Below are 25,022 nucleotides of genomic sequence, written 5' to 3'. Positions count from 1 at the left end.
GGGGTTTGGGTGGATCTTGGGTGGCTTTTAGCCCTTAGCCATGGTTCAAACAATACCTCATGATGTCTAGATCAAGCCATGATCAATCATATGGCCAATTGACTGATATATGACAGCAAGATGAAGCAACACCCCCCACGGTACAGCACATGGTGTTCTCGGGTGAAGCTTTGGATTGTCGTGGGTGTTTGCTTGGATTGTGGTTGGCTTTTAGACCTTAGCCATGGTTCAAGCCACACCTTGGGACGTTGGTAAGAGACTATGGTCGGTGGTTCAAGCCCCAATGGCCATTGGTCTCGTAAACAAAGCACAGCAAGGGCAGCTGCTACCACGTTATTTGACAGCAACTTTGCTTCAGTTCAGAGGTGGTGTTTGAGTTCTTGGTTGGCTTTTAGACTTTGGCCTTGGACTGGGCAGTACCTCAATGAGTTAGGAAGGTCATGTTTTTTGCCGTTTGTGATTCGGTTAAGTTTAGAGGTCGTATAAGAATTTACGGTGCAAGGTGCCAAAGTGACTCTCGAAAGAGCGTTTCAAGATTTTGGCCTCCATTCACTAATTTTCGTGGATTACAATTCTTAGGGTTATTATTTCATCATGTTAGGTGTATTTTAATCATGACTAAACGATGGTTTGGGTTTGTACGGAGTCATGGTCGGAAAATTAGTTTGTTGGTCGCGTTTGTCTCATTTTTGGTTCGGATATTAAGTTTCTACTAAGTTGAGATTATTTGCATATTTCTCACGTTAAAATTAGGTCGCAGCAAGCCTGGGAACGATTCAACTCATTCGGTAAAAACAGGATTATAATTATATTACGTGCATAAAATATAAAATGTTTATTTTTGAGATATATGCGATATGTCTTGTGGCCACCTTACGCTTATGGGATTGCTTCACCCGGTGACTTACGACCGGTTTATGATTATGTATGGGTATGGATATCCAGTCCAAGGGCTGTGATGATCTCTACCGCCCAGTATACTGTGGTTTAGTCTGATCAGGCGCTTACGTATGTTATGGGCCACTTGCGTTGAAACATTATCTCTACCATAAAAATTACGATATGATATTTTATGACAGGGCTCTATCGAGCAAATCTTTTACGTAAGATTTTCAGATATGCATGTATTTATAATTACTCAGGACACGATTTTCACCTTACGCTTTACGATACGATATTTTTACGTTGCATGCGATTTTATGATATATTTACTTGTTATTCACGATATATGCATGCTGAGTCTTTAGACTCACTAGACTTGATTGTTGTAGGTACTGATGAGGTCGAGACCGAGGGCGGGGACTAGTGAGCTAGCTTGGGTCAGCAGTAGTAGGAACCTGGGGACCTCATGTTTCAGTTTATTCGCATTTCATGTTAAAATCATCTTTTTATATGTTGGATTTTTTTTTTTGTTGTTGTTTTGAAACAAAATAATTACTTCCGCTATTATTTTTAAAGTTAAACTTATTTAACAGCTTATTTTATGAATGATGCACATTATTTAAACGAGAAAAATTTTAAATAATTCCGTAAAATTACGAATACGAAATACGGACCTTTACAATACATGAATTCGACAAGAGGTAGTTTTGAATCCCAACTACCAGGAAAATCAATGGTACAAGCTCTTAACATATCTTGAAGAATTTGAATCACCCTTTCTGATTGTCCGTCGCTTTGCGGATGATAGGCGGTACTAAAAGCTAATTTCGTTCCCAATGCTCGATGTAAACTCTTCCAAAACTCTGATGTAAACCTGGAATCACGATCTGAAACTATCGACACGGTATCCCGTGAAGTCTCACAATTTCCTGAATATAAGCCTCAGCATATTGATTCATAGAGTATGTCGTCTTGAAAGGAAGAAAATGAGATGACTTGGTCAATCGATTTACGATCACCCAAACAGAATTGAAGCCCTTCTGAGTCCTTGGCAATCCAACAAAAAAATCCATGGTTATGTGGTCTCATTTCCATTGCGGTATAGGTAAAGATTGCAACAATACCGACGGTCTCTGATGCTCAATCTTAACCTGCTGACAAGTTAGACATCCAGAAACAAATAACATGATATCTTTCTTCATACCTGGCCACGAATAGAGACGTCGAAGATCTTGATACATCTTGGTACTACCAGGGTGTACCGAATATGACGCTGTATGAGCTTCCAGAAGTACATCTTTCCGACTGTCATCATCCATAGGAACACATATCCTACCTCGAAAGGTCAATAAACCATCTCAATTCAACCCAAACCCAGAAAATCTTGTTAATTCACTCCTTCTATTTAATTCCAACAACTGATCATCGGCTTGTTGTTCCTTCAAAATTCGATCAAACAAGGTGGAGTTAAGAACCAGTACAGATAATCGAGGTACTTTACCTGGAGACACCAGAGTTATCTCATTCCTTTGCAAATCAAGCAACAATGGTTTTGAAATCATAGAACCCAATAAAGAACTCGACTTGCGACTCAAAGCATCTGCAACCACATTAGCTTTACCAGGATGATAGTTAATGATGCAATCATATTCCTTTACCAGTTCCAACCACCTCCGCTGCCGCATATTCAATTCTTTCTGCGAAAACAAATAACTCAAACTTTTGTGATCCGTAAAAATTTCACACTTCTCACCGTAGAGATAATGCCGCCAAATCTTTAGAGCAAAAACAACAGCTGCCAACTCTAAATCATGAGTGGGATAATTCTTCTCGTATTCTTTCAACTGACGAGAAGCGTAGACCATTACTTTCCCACGATGCATCAATACGACACCTAACCCCTGCTTTGAAGCATCTGTATATATACAACAAAATCTTCAGTACCACAAGGAAGAACTAATATAGGGGCATAAGTCAACTTATCTTTCAATGTTTGGAACGCTCTTTGGCACTCAACAGTCCATTAGAACCTGATAGATTTCTGTGTCAAACTCGTCAATGGCAATGCTATCTTTGAAAAGTCCGCTATGAACCGTCTATAATACCCTGCCAAACCAAGAAAACTTCTAACCTCTGAAACTGTCCTTAGAATGGACCATTTCTTAATAGATTCAATCTTGGATGGATCAACCGATATTCCTTCCTTCGAAACAATATGACCCAAAAATGCTACCTGCTCCAACTAGAATTCACATTTCTTTAACTTGGCATATAATTTCTTATCCCTCAGCAGCTGCAACACAATCCTCAAATGTTCGCCATGAAGTTCTCGTATCTTAGAGTAAATCAAAATGTCATCAATAAACACAACGACAAAAATATCCAAATACGGCTTAAAGACACGATTCATCACGTCCATGAAAACTGAAGGAGCATTGGTTAGCCAAACGACATCACCAAAAATTCATAATGGCCATACCTCGTTCTAAAAGCAGTATTTGGTATGTCCTCCTTTTTCACCTTCAATTGATGATATCCAGATCGAAGGTCAATCTTCGAGAACACTGTTGCTCCTTGCAATTGATAAAAAAGATCATCTATCTGAGGCAAAGGATATTTGTTTCTAATTGTTACCTTGTTGAGTTCTTGATAGTCAATGCATAATCTTAACGATCCATCTTTCTTTTTCACAAATAACACTGGAGCTCCCCAGGGCGAGGAACTAGGGCAGATAAAACCTTTACCTAATAGCTCTTGCAATTGATTCTTCAATTCTTTCATCTCTGTTGGAGCCATTCTGTAAGGAGCCTTAGAAATTGAAGCTGTACCTGGAATCAAATCAATAACAAACTCCACCTCTCGATCAGGTGGTAATCCAGGTACATCCTCAGCAAACACATCAGGATAATCCTGCACTACATCAATATCCTGCACTTGCATATTACTCTCTTTTTCTCATATCCGATACCAAAGCTACAAAACCAGTACAACCCTTATTCAACAATTTAATAGCTTGTAGACAAGAAATAATAGGAGTACTCAATGAAGAACCTAGGCCAACAAACTCTTCATTCTCATGATCATCTGATAAAAACTTCACTGTATTGCCCACACAATCAATTACCGCACGATAAGCAGACAACCAATCCATACCCAATATAACATCAAAAGTAACCATCGGAATAACAATGAAATCAGCAAATAACAATCTTGTACCCATTTGTACACGACAAGCTTTAAGGATATTAGTGGGACAAATTTCATCTCCAGAGGGCAACACAATATTAAAGTGTAAATGCATGACCGTAGGTTCAATAGATAAAGAGTGCATAAACACTTCAGACATAAAATGTAATGTCCGAGATTTTATCCTGTTAATCTGAGATGATTATTTGATTGATTGATATGCTTATAGACAAAACACGTCGAGATTGGATTGGAATTGTTCAAGTGTGAATATGTGCGAGGACAGAAGGACTCGCGCATATGCGCGGCTGGTGTGCGCACATATGCGCGAACTGTGTGGTTCCAAGATGTGCCGAGACAAAGGTCTCGCGCATATGCGCGACAAGAGGCGCGCATATGCGCGAGGTGTCCAGTAGCCAAGATGTTATTTCCAGCGAATATCGCGCATGTGCGCCAAGTAGGTGCGCGCATATGCCCGAGCAGCTGATACAGCCAAGCGCCGAGACCGAAGGTCTTGCGCATATGCGCCAGTGAGGGTCGCGCATATGCGCGAGACGTGCAACACCAAGAGATGATCCACTTGTCCTTGCCATGCAATTTAAAAACCATAAGTTTTCATTTCCTCTCCAACTCCAACAAAAAATCGAGGGAGAGTTTCAGAGACATCTTCAAAGCTTCATCCAAACTTAGGAAGTGGGTTGGGCAAGATCTAACCATCCGAATTGCAATCCGACTACATTTCCGTGCTCCTCTCGTTAACGGCTACAAAAGGATATAAGTTTTATTCATTTCCAGCAAGGTTTGAAAATATGAGAATGAAGGAATCAGATATGATTAATATACGGTGTTCTTGGGATATTAAACCTCGTATAATTGAAACCGGATTGAAGAACGGATACCGTATGAAATTGTTATGATTTTTGGGAGGAATTGAGTGAGAATTGATATCAGATTTGTATTGTTACGGATTATGAGTTGAGATTGATATCTGTTGATATTTGTATTGTTGGGTATATTGAGATTGTGCATTTATGCTGTCGAAACAGAATTTGATTTAGTTCTGATTATATCCAGTATTGAATTGATTGGTGTATTGATATCGTACTCCTCGATATTGTCATTCCCAGATTGAGTGTTGACAGGCCTTGAGTTCGAGACTTCGACAGAGTTAGATTGAAAGAAAGAAAGGTATAATTCATGTTGATTCGGGAAGATACAACTCGAGTTAGATTTGATTCGAGTTTCCCAAAATCCCATACTAGATTTCTTTATCTTGCTATGCTTGTGCTTTATTTTGCTTTATGTATAAGCGTTGAGATAGGAGAGTCATTGGCAGAATTGCCAAGTTCTAGACGTTTGGTGGTATCGAAGCACAGGAGAAGATCGACTCCGGTTGTAGATATTCGATACAGACAGGGCCGAAGTCTAGGAATAAGACGTACCACCACCACGATTGGGAGGGTAGGTGGGAGACTTGTTACGTCTTATTCACACCGGGATCCCTAGATTTAGATATGAATCGAGTCAAGAATAAGAGTCGCAAATCTGTTATCTGTCTTCATTAATGTGCTACGATTAATGATTCATGTATCATGATTTTGTATTTCCTTGCTTAACATGCATGTATACATGTTTTATACTGGGATTTGTTCGCACCGGAGTATCCAGTTGTTGTGTCTGTATGTGTGCATGACAACAGGTGAGACAGGATCAGGGTCGAGACAAAGATGAGAGATCGAGATAGCGTGGTGATTACGGGCATAGACGATGAACTAGTGATTCTACATGTTGATCTGTAGTTGTTTTGTTAAAACACTAGTTTGTATGACTGTAATGATTCAAGACATGTATTTACCTCGGTTGAAATAAAATAGAGATATTATTTGTGTATGATTTATATAAACTTAGTTTTGATATAAAAAGCAAAATTTTGACCCATATTTTCTAGCAAAGATCCACTTAATCCCAAAGATAATTGAGTTAGAGCCCGGATCCCCACAACAGGTGGTATCAGAGCGATAATTCCTTTAGACTGAAATAGAATAGAATGAGCGGGGGTAGAATGGATTTTTCTTCCTTGTTCTTATTGTGCTAGCATGATTTATTGCTTTCACTATTATATGTTGTATTGTTATCTGAGTTGATTACAACATCTATATGCAAAGACTGAATCAGAACCGATTCTGGATCAGAGGTATATGATCAGAGGAGGACTGAGACAGATTGTATAGATTGTGTACTAATCCGTTTGATAATCAGATATGCCTCCTCGACGAGTACCGCAACCAGTAGCAGGTCGGGCACCAGAACAGGGCAGTACATCCAATGATCCGATGGATGTGACCGCTACACCTATGGAGACTTTGTTGAAGCGGTTTCAGTCATTCCGACCACCGACACTGAAGGGCACAGAAAATTCAGTTGAATGTGAAAGTTGGCTCGATGACATCGAGATGTTATTTGAATCTCTTGACTACACTGACGAGCGACGAGTTAAACTTATTGGTCATCAACTGCAAGAAGTTGCAAAGAACTGGTGGCTTACCACTAAAAGAGCCTTGGAGCATCGTGGCACAGAGATCACTTGGAAAGTTTTCAAAGCAGAGTACTATCAACGATTCTTTCCCGTGTCCTACCGAAAAGACAAAGGTGCTGAATTTGACAATTTGAGACAGGGACAGCTGAACATCGAAGAATATGTTGCTAAGTTCTTTGCATTGCTTCGATTTGCCCCTCATGTTGCAGAAAATGATGAGGCAATTGCAGATCAGTTTATTAATGGCTTGAATCCAGATATTTTTACTTTGGTAAATACCGGTAGACCTAACACCTTCGCTGAAGCGTTGAACCGTGCCAAGGGGGCGGAAGCTGGACTGCTTAGGCAACGAAGCACTCCTTATGTCACTTCGAGTCCAAGACCACCACAGCCCTCTTTTCAACTTCCTCCTAGATTCGAGAGCAGTGGTAGTAGCAGCGGGAGAAAAGACCAGTTGAAAGCGAAAGGCAAACAGTTCAAGAGATCAGGGAGCAGTTCGACGAGCTCCAGTGGATCACGACAGAGAGGTCCTGGCCAGAGTACAGAGTATACAGGTGTGTATTGCAATTCTTGTGGAGGCAGACATGCCACTGTACAGTGTCAGGGCATGATGGGTCGTTCCAATATCTGCAGACAGCAAGGACACTTCGCCAGGGTTTGTCCACAGAAAGGGGTACAGCAAGCTCAGAGTGTAGGAGCATCTGGTTCCGTAAATCAGCCTGAGAGGCAAGCTTGATCTGTTCATTCCTTTCAGCCAACCCCTACACAGACCCAGCCCCGAGCCAGAGGTAGCCAGATAGTGAGCTAGCCTCCTAGACAGCAGGCTCGAGTATTTGCACTGACAGAAGAGCAGGCCCAAGATGCAGCAGATGACGTGATCGCATGTAACTGTTTCCTTTGCGGTTATCCTGCATATGTATTAATAGATACAGGTGCATCTCATACATTTATATCAGAACATTTTGCATTGATACATGCATTGCCTGTCGAGTCATTATCTGCCGTAGTGTCAGTTACTTCTCCGTTGGGAAGTGGTCTTATATCCGTGCCTTCAGTTAGACAGTGTATGCTACAGTTCGAGGGTCACGAGATTGAATTAGACTGTGTTGTGCTTGGGTTATCTGATTTTGATCGTATTGTCGGCATTGATATGTTAACAAATTACCGCTCCACTGTAGATTGTTTCTAGAAGATTGTCAGATTCAGACCAGAGATGGCTGACGAATGGAAATTCTACGGTAAGGGTTCCAGATCTCGGATTTCTGTAGTATCTGTTTTGACGATGACACGATTGTTACAGAGAGGAGCAGAATGGTTCATTGTCTATTCAGTAGATCTACTGAAATCGAGCCCGTCATTGGCAGATCTGCCAGTGGTACGTGAAATTGCCGATGTATTCCCCGACGAGATTCCAGGGTTACCTCCAGCTCGAGAGGTAGATTTTAGCATCGATCTCATTCCAGGTACTGTTCCTATATCCGAGCTCCGTACAGAATGTCACCTATTGAACTGAAAGAACTGAAAACATAATTAGAAGATCTTCTAGCCAAGGGATGTATCAGACCGAGTGTTTCTCCTTGGGGCACTACAGTGCTATTTGTGCGAAAGAAAGACGGTTCGATGAGATTGTGTATTGATTACCGGCAACTGAACAAGGCGACGGTAAAGAGCAAATACCCATTGCCTCGTATCGACGATTTATTTGATCAGTTGCAGGGATCTTCTGTCTATTCCAAGATCGATCTGAGATCTGGATATCACCAGCTGAGAGTCCGAAATGTTGATATACCGAAGACAGCATTCCGAACCAGGTACGGACATTATGAATTTATTGTCATGTCTTTCGGTTTAACAAATGCTCCAGCGGTGTTTATGGGACTGATGAATCATGTCTTTCAGAAATATCTGGATGAGTTTGTAATTGTTTTTATCGATGATATTTTGATATATTTCAAGAGTATGTTTGAGCATGCCGAACACTTAAGAATTGTGTTGCAGACGCTGAGAAATGAGAAATTATATGCTAAACTGTCAAAATGCGAGTTTTGGTTGAGACAGGTTGTCTTTTTGGGGCATATCATATATGGAGACAGTATTTCTGTTGATCCAAGTAAAGTTGAAGCTGTAATCAGTTGGCCTAGACCGACTTCTGTGCCAGAGATACGCAGTTTCATGGGTTTAGCAAGGTACTATCGATGATTCATCAAAGATTGCTCCAGTATCGCGAAGCCGATTACCCAGTTGACACAAAAGAATGCGCCATTTGTGTGGTTTGAAGCTTGTGAGTCTAGCTTCTTGGAGTTAAAGAGACGATTGACCAGTGCTCCAGTATTGACAATACCTTCAGGTACGGGTGATTTTGTTGTATATTGTGATGCATCTCACAGAGGATTGGGTTGTGTGTTAATGCAGCGTGGGCATGTCATTGCTTATGCCTCGAGACAGTTGAAACCACATGAAACCCGTTACCCAATTCATGATCTGGAATCGGCGGCCATTGTATTTGCACTGAAGATATTGCGACACTATCTCTACGGCGAGAAGTTTGAAATCTATTCTGATCACAAAAGCCTGAAGTATCTGTTTTCTCAGTCAGAATGGAATGTGAGACAACGAAGATGGCTTGATTTGCTGAAAGACTTTGATTGCGAGATCAAGTATTATCTAGGAAAGTCTAATGCATCAGCGGATGCCTTGAGCTGTAAGGTATGTGCTCTATCCTTATCGACGATAGGTGTTTCGAATTTAATTGAAGATTGCTGTTTGTCTGGATTAGTATTTGACACAGATAGTAGACCATTGCGACTTGCTACGATTCAATTAGAACCAGATTTGATTGTTCGCATAAAAGAAGCACAGAAAGATGATCAGAATGTTCAGAAATCGATTGAGATGGTCAGATCAGGACATCAGTCAGAGTATCAGGTACGTGATCATGTTTTGTATGTAAATAACCATCTTGTAGTACCAGATGTTTCAAATTTGAAACAACAGATCTTATCAGAAGCGCACTATAGTCGATTCAGTATTCATCCTGGCGGCAAGAAGATGTACAACGATANGTTTTTAAATTGCATGGCAAGCACAAGTGGATCATCTCTTGGTGTTTCACGTCTCGCGCATATGCGCGACCCTCACTGGCACATATGCGAGAGACCTTTGGTCTCGGTGCTTGGCTGTATCAGCTGCTCGCGCATATGCGCGCACCTACTTGGCGCACATGTGCGACATTCGCTGGAAATAACATCTTGGCTACTGGACACCTCGCGCATATGCGCGCCTCTTGTCGCGCATATGCGCGAGACCTTTGTCTCGGCACATCTTGGAACCACACAGTTCGCGCATATGCGTGCACACCAGCCGCGCATATGCGCGAGACCTTCTATCCTAGCACATATTCACACCTGAACAATTCCAATCCAATCTCGACGTGTTCTGTCTATAAGCATATCAATCAATCAAATACTCATCTCAGATTAACAGGATAAAATCTCGGGCATTACATTTCTCCCCCTCTATTATATGATTTCGTCCCAGAAATCTCTGGCAATCAATCAAAGCTTATAAAGGAAGCAATATACTCAAAAGCTAAATAAATACCCACGTCATGCAAATAACTCTGGATATTTCTGTCTCATCTCTGATTCTGTCTCCCAGGTCGCTTCTTCAATGCCATGACGACTCCATTGGACTTTCACCAGCGGAATAGTCTTCGTTCTGAGCTGTTTGTCCTTCCGATCAATAATATGAATCGGCTGCTCAAAATAACTCAAAGTCTCATCGAGTTTGGCCTCGTCAGANCTACGGAAATATCTGCCAGATACTTCTCATATTCTTCAATCTGACGAGGCCAAACTCGATGAGACTTTGAGTTATTTTGAGCAGCCGATTCATATTATTGATCGGAAGGACAAACAGCTCAGAACGAAGACTATTCCGCTGGTGAAAGTCCAATGGAGTCGTCATGGCATTGAAGAAGCGACCTGGGAGACAGAATCAGAGATGAGACAGAAATATCCAGAGTTATTTGCATGACGTGGGTATTTATTTAGCTTTTGAGTATATTGCTTCCTTTATAAGCTTTGATTGATTGCCAGAGATTTCTGGGACGAAATCATATAATAGAGGGGGAGAAATGTAATGCCCGAGATTTTATCCTGTTAATCTGAGATGAGTATTTGATTGATTGATATGCTTATAGACAGAACACGTCGAGATTGGATTGGAATTGTTCAGGTGTGAATATGTGCTAGGATAGAAGGTCTCGCGCATATGCGCGGCTGGTGTGCACGCATATGCGCGAACTGTGTGGTTCCAAGATGTGCCGAGACAAAGGTCTCGCGCATATGCGCGACAAGAGGCGCGCATATGCGCGAGGTGTCCAGTAGCCAAGATGTTATTTCCAGCGAATGTCGCACATGTGCGCCAAGTAGGTGCGCGCATATGCGCGAGCAGCTGATACAGCCAAGCACCGAGACCAAAGGTCTCTCGCATATGTGCCAGTGAGGGTCGCGCATATGCGCGAGACGTGAAACACCAAGAGATGATCCACTTGTGCTTGCCATGCAATTTAAAAACCATAAGTTTTCATTCCTCTCCAACTCCAACAAAAAATCGAGGGAGAGTTTCAAAGACATCTTCAAAGCTTCATCAAAACTTAGGAAGTGGGTTGGGCAAGATCTAATCATCCGAATCGCAATCCGACTACATTTCCGTGCTTCTCTCGTTAACGGCTACAAAAGGATGTAAGTTTTATTCATTTCCAGCAAGGTTTGAAAATATGATAGTGAAGGAATCAGATATGATTAATATATGGTGTTCTTGGGATATTAAACCTCGTATAATTGAAACCGGATTGAAGAACGGATACCGTATGAAATTGTTATGATTTTCGGGAGGAATTGAGTGAGAATTGATATCAGATTTGTATTGTTACGGATTATGAGTTGAGATTGATATCTGTTGATATTTGTATTGTTGGGTATATTGAGATTGTGCATTTATGCTGTCGAAACAGAATTTGATTTAGTTCTGATTATATCCAGTATTGAATTGATTGGTGTATTGATATCGTACTCCTCGATATTGTCATTCCCAGATTGAGTGTTGACAGGCCTTGAGTTCGAGACTTCGACAGAGTTAGATTGAAAGAAAGAAAGGTATAATTCATGTTGATTCGGGAAGATACAACTCGAGTTAGATTTGATTCGAGTTTCCCAAAATCCCATACTAGATTTCTTTATCTTGCTATGCTTGTGCTTTATTTTGCTTTATGTATAAGCATTGAGATAGGAGAGTCATTGGCAGAATTGCCAAGTTGTAGACGTTCGGTGGTATCGAAGCACAGGAGAAGATCGACTCCGGTTGTAGATATTCGATACAGACAGGGCCGAAGTATAGGAATAAGACGTACCGCCACCACGATTGGGAGGGTAGGTGGGAGACTTGTTACGTCTTATTAACACCGGGATCCCTAGATTTAGATATGAATTGAGTCAAGAATAAGAGTCGCAGATGTGTTATCTGTCTTCATTAATGTGTTACGATTAATGATTCATGTATCATGATTTTGTATTTCCTTGCTTAACATGCATGTATACATGTTTTATACTGGGATTTTTTCTCACCGGAGTATCCGGCTGTTGTTGTGTCTGTATGTGTGCATGACAATAGGTGAGACAGGATCAGGGTCGAGACAAAGATGAGAGATCGAGATAGCGTGGTGATTACGTGCATAGACGATGAACTAGTGATTCTACATGTTGATCTGTAGTTGTTTTGTTAAAACACTAGTTTGTATGAATGTAATGAATCAAGACATGTATTTACCTCGGTTGAAATAAAACAGAGATATTATTTGTGTATGATTTATATACACTTAGTTTTGATATAAAAAGCAAAATTTTGACCCACATTTTCTAGCAAAGATCCATTTAATCCCAAAGATAATTGAGTTAGAGCACGGGTCCCCACATAAAAGATTGAGTCGCACCAGTATCAATCAATGTAAGTGCTTCCCTGCCAGCTATTAAAATATTACCTGATATGACTGAAGAATCAGGATTAGCACCTTCTTTTATCATTGTAAAAATTCTGCCCTGAACCTTTCCTTTGTCTGAAGAAAGAGGACACTTATGTGTTGTATGCCCCATTTCCTTGCATCTATAACATCGACCACTACCAACCAAACATTCACTTTTGTGTGGCTTGCCATACTTAGGACACAATGTTCTATCAGTATCTTAGGAAGGCAAAGAAGGTTTATTACGCTGCTCCATCTTGCCTTTCCTTTTGAAGCCGCCTCGAACATTAGTACTTGCCCCTTGACCCCTAGCTTGAAAATTTTGTCTTCTCAACTGCCGCTCCTTCTCAATCTCTTGTTCATCGAGTTTGGCTAGCAATGCTCTCTCAACAATATCTTGGTATGCGACCACTTTTGACATGTGAACATCTCTTTGAATCTCGGGTCTTAAACCACGAAGAAAGTGCTATCCCTTATCTTTATCATTTTCAGCAATAAAAGGAACGAAGACACATCTTTTTTCAAATTTGAGAGTATACTCATTGACAGTCATGGCAGCTTGTCTAAACTCTAGAAATTCTTTTACCTTCTTAGCTTTAACCTCTCGTGAAAAGTATTTGGCGTAGAATAACTCCTTGAACTCGTCCCATTTTAATTCACGAACATTAACTGTAACATTGGTGGCTTTTGACCAAATACATTCTGCTTTCACCAACATAAAGACTGCACAACTCACCTTGTCTCTATCAATGAGCTTCAGATAATCAAAGATGGCCTCCAATGATTTGACCCACTCAAGAGCCACTAGTGGATCTAGGCCACCAATAAAGTCAGGAGGATTCATTCGCCTGAATCAATCATAAGAACTATCTTCAGTACTTTCTGCTATGCCTTGACCTCTTCCACGACCACGACCCTGGGTCGAGGTGTGCATGCTCAACAACTGTTGAATCTGTTCGCCATGAACTTTTGCTTGTTCTTTTAATAGCTTACTCAATTCATCTACAACTTTCACAGTCTTATCAGTGGTAGAGGTCCTATCATCTCCTTCGGTAATATTTCGCTTGAGAGGCATTTCCTACACATAGGCTCACTTTAACATAGCTAAGAAGCAATAAGATATCAATGGCAATGAAATAGAATCATTTGTCATGTTAAATTCAATAGATGCAGGATCGAAAACATACCGGATTGTCCTAGATAGAAGAAGTCATATATGGCCCGAAGAACTTTAGCTCTGATACCAATTGAAACACCCCAATTCACATGGCATTTAAATTAAAGAAATAAATAGTATATGCGGAAGCATTTAATTGAAAAAGAGAGTAATTAAATACATTTCACATAACAATATTGGAAAACTTTTAACATAAAAATTCCCAAAATATCATCGCCATAAATAACGAAAAACCAACATAAAGTTTCCATGGTTCCATTTACAAAATACAAGTCCCTTAAAATTTCATGTTCACTATATCAAAATAAGAGTGACATGATCAAAAGTTTTCCCATTTACTATGCCATATGACTTCTTTTTTCTTGGACAATCCCTTACAATCTTTCTTATCACCTCATCACATTAAATTTAATAGGAACGATATAAAACTCAATAAGTAGAAAGCTGTAAATAACAAATGCAAATACATAAGCTTGGCTTGAAACATGGCTATACCAATGGCAATGAAAATTAAATGATATCATCTTAAATGAACAAAAAATATCAAGGCAATATAGGTGGTATCTCGTAGCATGACTTAAACAAAAGGAATTGATAGTTCTGTAACATGTGACCTGTGACCTGTGAGTAGTATGTCTATGATATAAATATCATAACTGTGAGAGATACTCATAATCATGAAATTGGCCAATGACATGCATGAATTTACTATAAATCCTTGGCTTTAATCATATGGATTTCATTGAGACAATTTAACAAACACTTGGTAGGCACAATGAATTGCTAGCTCCTTTGTAAATGAATTCAATGGGGTTCTTTTATCAATGAACATATATCAATACATAAATCAAGAATATATCAAAGAAAAGGAGCTAGACATCAATAAACATGGCTTTATACTTATATTTATCATATGAGCACAAAGAAAGCCTCTACTTACAACCCACAAGCACTTGGTTGTCTTGAAGGAATTCCTACAATAACATACATGAATCAACCATCAATCATCACCAATAATCACAAGATTCAATATATCCAACATAAACCTTCAATACCTCAAACCCTTAAAAACTCCAAAAATTTAAGTTCCTTACCTTGGTGCTTGAAATCTTAGCAGAGAAAGCTAAGAAATCAAATAGGCTTCTTGAACTTGAAATGTAAATGGAAGGAGAGAAATTCTTTGAGGGAGAAAGGGCATGAACCGGTCAAAAGAGGAAAAGAGGAAAATGAAGTGAGTGGAAACATCTAGAATGGCATTTATTCTACCTTCTCACGCCCAAAAATCGCATTTTAGAGTAGCAACTTTACTGAACTAGCGCCGCGGAGCCACCCTGTTGGCGTTGCGGTGCTTGCGCTTTGGCGCTAGCAGCGCCACGGCGCTGCCTGGCAGCACTGCTACCGGCGCTGCGGCGCTGACCATGTACCTTAAATTAACTCCAACACACCTAAAATGCATTCTCATACAATTCCATACAATACCAATGAAATTAAACATCCCAATACAATCTCAAATCATCCACAAAAACATTACAACAAGAGCTCATCCCCCCACCATAACCATCACCAATTATAAACATAACTTCAAAACAATAACCATATTCTTACCTTTCCAATAAACATAACTATAACCATTCTATTATCATTTCAATAAACATCACCATAACAATGACCATGTCCCATAAACACAATCACCAATACCATATGACATGTCCATAATCAAAATAAACCATAAACATCCAATAACTATATTCTCTAAACACCGCACCATAAAATAACATCATAACAGGATAAAAGGTTGAGATATTACAAAAATTATGTTATATTATGTTGAAAAATATGAGTTGTAATATTTGAATGTTGAAATTAAGAAAGTTGAATGTTGAAAATTAGAGTTGTAAATATTTAAAATTAGTGTATGATGATGTATGTAATGATGTATTTATTTTTGGTTTATTTCCAAAGAAATTCTATTAATAGTTCTCTCAATGTGTGAAGAAAACACAATTGAGTAGAGAGAAAAATTTGTAAAGTGTGTGGTTTGGTAAATTTTGAGAGTTTGAGATTTTTACTTTTTACCGTAAATTTTTATTTTTTACACATTATCAGCACGATACTCGAAGGTTCGGTTCTCCATATTTTTCCAAGCTCCAAAATACAAGAACAAGGTAATCATATTCAAAAGTAAGAATATTTATTTACTGTTTATTTATTTTTATTGTGTATATATTTAATGTATAATATCATGTTATTATATAAAAGGAGTCTATGAAATCTCATTATAATAACGTGATGTGATTACACTGCTTATATAATTTTATTGTGTTACTGTTTAATTATTGTGTATATATATATATATATATATATATATATATTTTAATAATATCATGTTATTATATAAAAGGAGTCAATGACACCTCATTATAATAACGTGATGTGATTATTTCAATGTTTATATATTTTTATTGTGTTTTATAATAATTATATATATATTTGTATAATGTTACAATATTATATAAAAGGAGTCTCTGACACCTCATTATAATATTGTGTTGTGATATACATAATTATTTAAACATGATTAACATTTTATACATCATATTATTACCATAAAATTTACATAAAAATACATTTATTTTTTTTTTATTTTGTAACGGTCATAAACGGTAATAAACAGCTAGTTTTTACACTATAAATATGATTTCACAAACACATTCAATCACTTCAAACTTACTCTTGCTCCTAAAACTTTCTTCATCAAAATTTTCGAAGAACAAGAAGATGACTCTTTCAAGGTTATTTTGTATAATTATTATGGTTATTGTACTCACTAGTCTCGTATTTATCGAAAAATATCCGCCACACGTTTTTTCTTTATTTTTAAGCATGCTTGCATTTAAAATTTATCCGTTACTTTGTATTGCCATTTTAATAAATTTATAACTTAAATAATAAAATGCATTGTTATTTTTATAGTACCACCATGTCAAATTTGGCAAAGTTCGAATTTGTTGCACTCGACATTACGGGAAAAAATTATATGTCATGGACTCTCAATGTAGAAATGCATCTTGAGTCATTGGGTCTAAGCGAGACTATTAAAGAAAATGGTATATCTTCATCACAAGAAAAAGCAAAAGCTATAATATTTCTACGTCAACATCTTGATAAAGATTTGAAATGTGAATATCTCATCGAAAAAGATCTCATGGATCTATGGAAAAGATTAAAAGAAAGATTTGAACATATAAGGGAAGTTATATTTTCGATCGCCCGTGATGAATGGAATATATTGAGATTCCAAGATTTTAATTAAGTGATTACAATTCGACGATGTATCGAATAATCTCGCGATTAAAATTTTGTGGACATGAAGTCACGGAATCGAAAATGCTTGAAAAAACATTTTCCACGTTTCACGCATCAAATATAACTTTACAACAACAATATAGAGTGCGTGGATTTGCGAGATATTCTGAACTTACCGCCTGTCTTCTTGTGGCGGAAAAGAACAACGATCTGCTAATGAGAAATCATCAGTCCCGACCCATTGGATCAACAGAATTTCCAAAAGTAAATGATGTAAGTAAAAATGAATTTAAACCTGGAAACCAAAATCAAATTCAAAGACAATGTTTTGGTCGAGGTCGTGGTCATGGACGTGGACGTGGAAATGGTCGCGGTCGCGGCCGTGGTTTTTAAAACAATTGAAATATTTACTTCTATAACTCATCTCAAAAGGGTCATGAACCACCAACTGAAAAGGCATCATAAGAATATGAGTGTTAATGAAAATCACTAAAAATGATTTGAAAGTTCTTGTTTTAGATGTGGCACTCTTGGACATTGGTCTCGTATTTGTCGAGGCCCCGAGCACCTTTGCAAGCTCTATAATGAATCGATAAAGGGTAAATAAAAAGAGACCAATTTCACATAGCTCAGTGGCCGTATGAGTGATTCAACTCATTTTGATGCTGCAGATTTTCTGTATGATTTCTCTAGAAATGATCAATATTCCGGTGGAATATAAATGAAAAATATTGATGCTGCAGATTTTCTCAACGATTTCTCTGAAAATGAAAAAAATATTGGTGGAATATAAATGTAAAATAATTTTATTTTTCATGTACTCTTATGATAATGCTATATTCTACAATTATGATATGTGTTATATTTTCAATAAATTACATATGTATTGTCAGTAATTTTTTCATTGCATATTTTTTTGAAGTTCAAATATGGAAAATGCTATGAACAAAGCTAAACAAGGAACTAATCCCATGAAAGTTTGCATACCTGATAGTTGTACAACGCATACTATTCTCCGAGATAAAAAATATTTCTTGGAAGTAAAACCAACAAAAATTATAGTGAATGCAATATCAGGTCCTGTAGACTCGATAAAAGTTGTGGTAAAGCACATTTTTTGTTACCTAATGGTACAAAATTTTTGATAAATGATGCTTTGTATTCACCACAATTGAAAAGAAATTGGTTGAGTTTTAATGACATATTCTCATGGGTATGATACTCAGACAATAAATTAAGAAAATGAGAAATATGTGTCTTACAACATATAAATCAGGAAAGAAATATGTAGTTGAAAAACTATCAATGCTCCCTACTGGATTGCATTATACATATATAAGTCCAATTGAATCAAACATGATAGTTGATAATTATTCAATATTGATCAATTGGCATGATCGATTAGGACATCCTGGTTCAACATGACCAGAAGATCTTTCAAAATAATAAGTTTCAATGCAAAGCATGTTCTCTTGGAAAACTTATTATAAGATCATCACCAGCTAAAATCCAAAATGAATCACCTATGTTCCTCGAACGTATTCAGGGTTATATTTGTGGACCAATTCATCCAACATGTGGACCATTTAGATATTTTAAGGTATTGATAGATGCCTCCAGCAGATGGTCACATGTATATTTATTATTAACTCGGAATGTGGCATTTGCAAGATTATTTGCTCAAAAAATAAAATTGCGGAATCAATTTCTTGATCATACAATCAAGAAAATTAGACTTGATAATGCTGGTGAATTTACTTCCCAGACTTTCAATGATTATTGTATGTCAATGAGAATCACTGTTGAGCATCCTGTTGCTCATGTATATACACAACATGGATTAGCTGAATCATTGATTAAACGTCTACAACTGATTGCTAGACAAATGATTATGAAAACTGATAGGATCGGTTATGAGGTGAAAGAGTGTTTAGAAAGACGGGTTGAATAAACACTTAACGATTTTCACAGCTTTTTGTAATAATGAGTCAGTTTAGTGATAAACTGAACATCGAGAATCTCATTAGCCGATATCAGTCAGTTAACAAGTATTGTGCAGAAATAAACTGACTGAAAGATAAAATATAAACTGAAATAAGAACACAAATATTTTATGGATGTTCGGAGATTTCAATCACTCCTACGTCACCTTTTCTATCACAAGGATATGATATATACTAGAAGACTTTGAACGATACAAACAATTGCAAAGACCCACTTCAGTTTTGGACTTAACACTGCCAAACTGAAACTCTTAGTTTACAATAGAAATTCTCAGTATTCAACTGAACTAGAAAAAAATTCAGCACAACTGATCTATTTAAGATAAAGTATTACAACAGCAAAGATTTGTGGTAGAAATCTCAAAGTATAGCCTGATTGCTATCAATATATACGATAAGTGTGAGCTTTGAATCTTGGTATAATTTCAGCAGAGTGATTGAAAGTAAGTCGTGAGTTTTTCGTATCTTTTCAGTTGCTCTTCTCTGATATTTATAGGCTTCTCTTCCAACGGTAACAATTAAAATATTTGAATCTCTTCTATCCGATGTTTTTCTCGTCAACATTCTTCTAACATTCGCATACTGCACCTTTTTCTGAAATGCGGCACTCCCACTATTAGTTGCAGTCTGTTTTGTACTGTTTGTCGATTGAATGTCTTTATTGTTGATGTGTTCAGTTGAGAGATCAGCTGAAAAACAATAGCTGATAAGATTACAACTTTTTGTAGCAACTGATCAGTTTTCAATTGATCATTCAGTTGTCTGCGTAATTCAGTTCAGCTGGTTCAATTGCCCTTGATTATCTTCGCATTAATCTTCAGTCAAGACAACTGTCAGTTCGCATCTTTTGATCAGTTACCGTCAGTTTTCTTGCTCAGTTAGTTTGATCTAATAAGCCCTCAGTTTGTCAAATCACCGAAATTTAGTTTCGAACAATTTTCTCCTTTTAGGTGTTTGACAAAACTTAGAGTAAGTGAATTGATCAACTGAATACCTTGTAGATAAAATAATTTCTTTATTGACAACTCTTCCAATGTACAGATTCGTACAAAGAATGAAAGAATAAAGAATCTTGTAACTGATTAAAATAAATCATAATCTGCCATAATCTTCAACTGAACAAGTGTAGAGACTGTCTTCAAACTGATATTCTATTTCTTAGCTCTTTTATCATCTGGTGGTTGATCAGTTGGTTGACTTGGTCTCTTCTTAGATTCCTTCTGCTGAGATTGTTCAGCCTCTTCTTCCCCCTTTTCGTCAAACGCCTCCACCTTTTTGGATAGTGTTCGAACTTCTGAGCTGATGTTAGAAATGGCATTCATCAGAAGATCTTGCATTATATCTGTAGAGGCCCGTGTTTCGTACTTGAAAATTTGCGGAATAAAAAAATTATTCTCTTTAATTAAATAAAAAGCCTCATTCATAAAATAAACTGATAAAAAAATGGTTCAACGTTTAAAGTAACAGCGGAAGTAAATATTTGTCCTCGGGTTCCTACTACTGCCGACCCACGATGGCTCACTGGTCCCCGCCCTCGGTCCCGACCTGATCAGTACCTAAAACAATCAAGTCTAGTGAGTCTAAAGACTTAGCATGCATATATCGTAAATAACAAGTACATATATCATAAAATTTCATGCCATGTAAAGATATCATGTCGTAAAATGTAACGTGGAAATATCGTGTCATAAAGCGTATCATGAAAATCGTGTCATGAATAATTATAAATATGTGCATAACTGAACTGAAAATCGTAAGTGAAATGTTTGCTCCGTGGAGCCCTGTCATGAAATAGCATGTAATAATTTTCTGTTGAGATTATGTTCTACGCAAGTGGCCCATGAACTGAATTGAATCGCCTGATCAGACTAAACCACAGTATACTGGGCGGTAGAGATCATCACAGCCCTTGGACTGGATATCCGTACCAATAAATGAACATGAACCGGTTAGTGACCACCGGGTGAGATAATAATCCCATGATAAGCTGCAATCTCATGATAGTGAGGTGGCCACAAGCCATATCGCATAAATCTCAAAAAATGAATATTTTATATTTTTATGCACGTAATATAATTAAATAACATAATTAAACATCATGTATTAATTTACCAAATGTGTTCGATCGTTCCCAGGCTCGATGCGCCCTAATTCTAACATGAAAAATATGCAAATGATTTAACTTGACCAAAACTTCGTAATTGAACCCAAAAACGAGACAATTACGCTCAACGACTTAGTATTTAACCATGACTCCGTGTCAACCCGAACCAACACCGAACCATCATTTAGTCATGATTAAATTACACCTAAAATGATGAAATAATGCTCCTAAAGTTGTACAAGTCGAAATTTTGTTGAATGGAGGCCAAAACATGAAACGCTCTTTCGAGAGTCACTTTGGCACATTGCATCGTAAATTCTCGTACGACCTCTAAACTTGACCGAATCAGAAACAGCCAAAAACATGACCTTCCTAGTTTGATGAGGTACTGTCCAGTCCAAGGACATAGGCTAAAAGCCAACCAAGAACTCGTACGTGACCTCTGAACCAAAGCCAAACCTGCTGTCCAATAAAATACAGCAGCAGCTCTTGAGCTTTCGTCGCTTCGTTTCGAGACTATCGGCCATTGGGGTTTGAACCACCAACCAGAGCCTCTTACCGACATCTTGAGGTATGGTTTGAACCATGGCTAGGGGCCCTAGGCCAACCACAATTCAAGCCAACACCTACGACAAACCCGAAGCCCCATCCGAGAACACATGCTGGACCGTGGGGGGTGTAGCTTGTTTTGCTGTCAAATGAAGGATCCAATGGCTATGAGGTTAACCATGGTCCATGCTAGACATGCTAAGGTGTTGCATGAGTCATGGCTAAGGGATAGAATCCAACCACAACCCACTTGACACCATAAATTCGAAACTCAACACACAACCAAAACAAGAAAAATGAATACCGATGGGGCGCTGTTCTTGTTTTGTTTTTAAAACCGATGGGACTGTGAACCAAGCCATGAAAGGGAATCGTGGTCATGTCCTAGACATACCAAGGAGGGATTCTAATCATGGCTAAAGCCCCTAGGGCAGCCAAAATCAGAACTCACACCTTAGGCAAGAAAACAAGAAATCGAAACCAAAAACTGCACTATGGGAATTGCTGTCCATTTCGTCTTGCTTGTGGCGGAGGGACTCAAACCGATGGACCAGCACCTCCCTAACACATCCTAGTTCATGTCTAAAAGCAGCCTTGGGAGCCTAGGACTTAACCAACCTACAAATCAACAAAAACAACCAAACCGTGAGGGCATAGGGTGAAGCCAAAAAATTCTGCACTACATTTTCGAAAATGGCTTGCCATAATTTTGGTTTTTTCTATTAAAATCATGGACAAATATGGTTTAAAAACATGTATATGACTTGAGTGTAGAGCAAGGAAAGTTATAAACATGCCTTGGATTCGTTTGAAATGAAAACAAATTGATTACGACGGCACGGCGTGGAGGAGACGGAGTTGCTTTGCTTCTTGTTTTTCTTTCTTGTTTTCTCCCTAGCTATTCTCGATTTTTTTCTCTACTGAAAATGCTCTCAAGAAGGCTAGGAATGAAATGGGGATTTTGCAAAATATTAGGGAGGTAGAATGGCAAGGTAGAAACTTTTCTACCCTTGAGTTGAGAGATAAGGGAAAAGATTGATTTGATTTAATTTAAAAATGAAGTTGGCCGATTTCTACAAAAAAAAGAAGGGGAAATATTGCTTAAATCATTAATTATTGTTGATTAATAATGAAGGGATTATCTACCAAAGATGGATAAGGAAAGAATCAAAGGAAATGAGTTGTCAAAAATTTAAATCTTTTAAAGTGGGGATGACCGATTTTTATCTAGTTAAATGAGGTGGGAAAATTACTTAATTATTAATTATTGAAGATTTAAAGTTGAAGGAATTATCTATGCCAAGAAAGGATAAAGAAAGATACCCAAAATTGTGAGTTGACAAATTTAATTCCTACAAAATGAAATGGCCAAAAATTATAATAAAATGGAAGGGAAAATATTTCTTAAATCTTGTATTTTAATTCTTTAGAGTTTTATCTAACCATTAAATAGTTTAGTGAATAAATAAATTAATTAAGGGATAACATTATTTTGCATGCATGACTAAATCTATAAATTAAATTACTAACATCTTAAATTGAAATTTCTTAATTAAAATAAGTCTAGATTAACTTATCTCAATTGATCACATATTTTAATTTAGGCTTTTAAAAAAATTATTGGACATAAAAGAATTTATTTACTACTTATCTCTAATTAATTAATTAAATTCTTAAACTTTCTTTTACATTAAAATAAATTATTATTTATCTTAAATAAATTCTAGGAATGTTTTCTTATCATTAAATTTTTATCTTAAAACTCCAACTCCGGTCCGGCCTCTCTTATTTAATTGAAAAGATAAAACTAAACTTATGCGAAAAAATGAATAATCATGACCAAACAACTTTAAAATGCCTTAAATGATAAAGAAATCATTTTTAATTTAAAATACTAGAAATTATGCATGGCTTATACGTAGTCTGATTTAACGAGTTCTACAACTCCCCTACCTTAAAAGAAATTTCGTCCACAAAATTAAAACTTACCGAATAACTCGGGGTAACGACTCCTCATCTCTGGCTCAGACTCCCACGTAGCTTCCTCCTCCGAATGGTTAAGCCATTTGACTTTCACTAGCTTCACCAGTTTGTTTCGAAGCCTTTTCTCCTCTCTGTCTAAGATCTGCACAGGTCTTTCTTCATAAGACAGGTTCGGAGTGAGCTGCAACGGTTCGAAGTTCAAGACATGCGAAGGATTCGCCATATACTTCTTCAGCATAGAAACGTGGAACACGTTGTGTACTCCGGCCAGATTTGGCAGAAGAGCAACACGATAAGCTAACGTCCCAACCCTGTCGAGGATCTAAAATGGTCCAATGAATCTCGGTCTAAGCTTTCCTTTCTTTCCGAACCGAATGACACCCTTCATAGGCGCTACCTTTACGAAAACATGGTCGCCGACGGCAAACTCTATATCTCTCCTCCGCTGATCCGCATAACTCTTCTGTCTACTCTGAGCAGTCCTCATCCTATCACGAATCTTGACTACTACATCGGCAGTCTGCTGAATGATCTCCGAACCAAATTCTGCTCGCTCTCCTATTTCACCCCAGTGAATAGGCGATCTGCACTTGCGACCATACAGTGCTTCATACGGAGCCATACCTATAGATGACTGAAAACTGTTGTTATAGGTGAACTCTACCAAGGGCAAATTCGACTCCCAACTCCTTGAGAAATCAATAACACAAGCACAGAAAAGATCCTCTAAAATCTGGATAATTCTTTCTGACTGCCCATCTGTCTGAGGGTGGAAAGCTGTGCTAAACAACAACTTCGTACCCATAGTCGAATACAAACTCTTCCAAAATGAGGAAGTGAATCTAGGATCTCGGCCAGACACGATAGAAACGAGAATACCATGAAGACGGACTATCTCCCGGATATACAACTCTGCATATTGAATCATGGTGAAAGTCGTCTTAATAGGCAAGAAGTGCGCTAATTTAGTAAGGCGATCAACAATCACCCTGATAGCATTTGATCCTCTGACTGACTTCGGTAAACCGGTCACGAAGTACATGGTAGCATTCTCCCACTTCCACTCGGGAATAGGAAGAGGCTTGAGCATACCTGCTGGTCTCTAATGCTCCGCTTTCACAAGCTGAAATGTCAGGCACTCGGATACAAAACGTCTAATATGCTTCTTCATGCCAGGCCACAAATACAACAACTGCAAATCTTTGTACATCTTCGTACTCCCAGGGTGAATAGAGTACGGCGACATGTGGGCCTCTGATAAAATATCTGCTCGA

At 38.0% G+C, this 25,022-nt stretch overlaps 1 protein-coding gene across 1 annotated transcript; it reads right to left on the bottom strand.

The window, feature by feature from the left end:
- Nucleotides 1-2,240: 2,240 nt before the first annotated feature.
- LOC140972520 (uncharacterized) lies at nucleotides 2,241-3,822 on the bottom strand. The gene is made up of 3 exons (XM_073434936.1): nucleotides 3,517-3,822; nucleotides 3,014-3,115; nucleotides 2,241-2,579 (listed from the first exon to the last, which is right to left on the bottom strand). Exons 1-3 carry the CDS (start codon nucleotides 3,820-3,822, stop codon nucleotides 2,241-2,243), a joined length of 747 nt encoding a protein of 248 aa, XP_073291037.1.
- Between the last annotated feature and the right edge of the window lie 21,200 nt (nucleotides 3,823-25,022).

Source organism: Primulina huaijiensis, chromosome 3, assembly GCF_012295235.1.
Source record: "Primulina huaijiensis isolate GDHJ02 chromosome 3, ASM1229523v2, whole genome shotgun sequence".
Classification (NCBI taxonomy): domain Eukaryota; kingdom Viridiplantae; phylum Streptophyta; class Magnoliopsida; order Lamiales; family Gesneriaceae; genus Primulina; species Primulina huaijiensis.
This window is presented reverse-complemented; position numbering and strand designations above follow the sequence as displayed.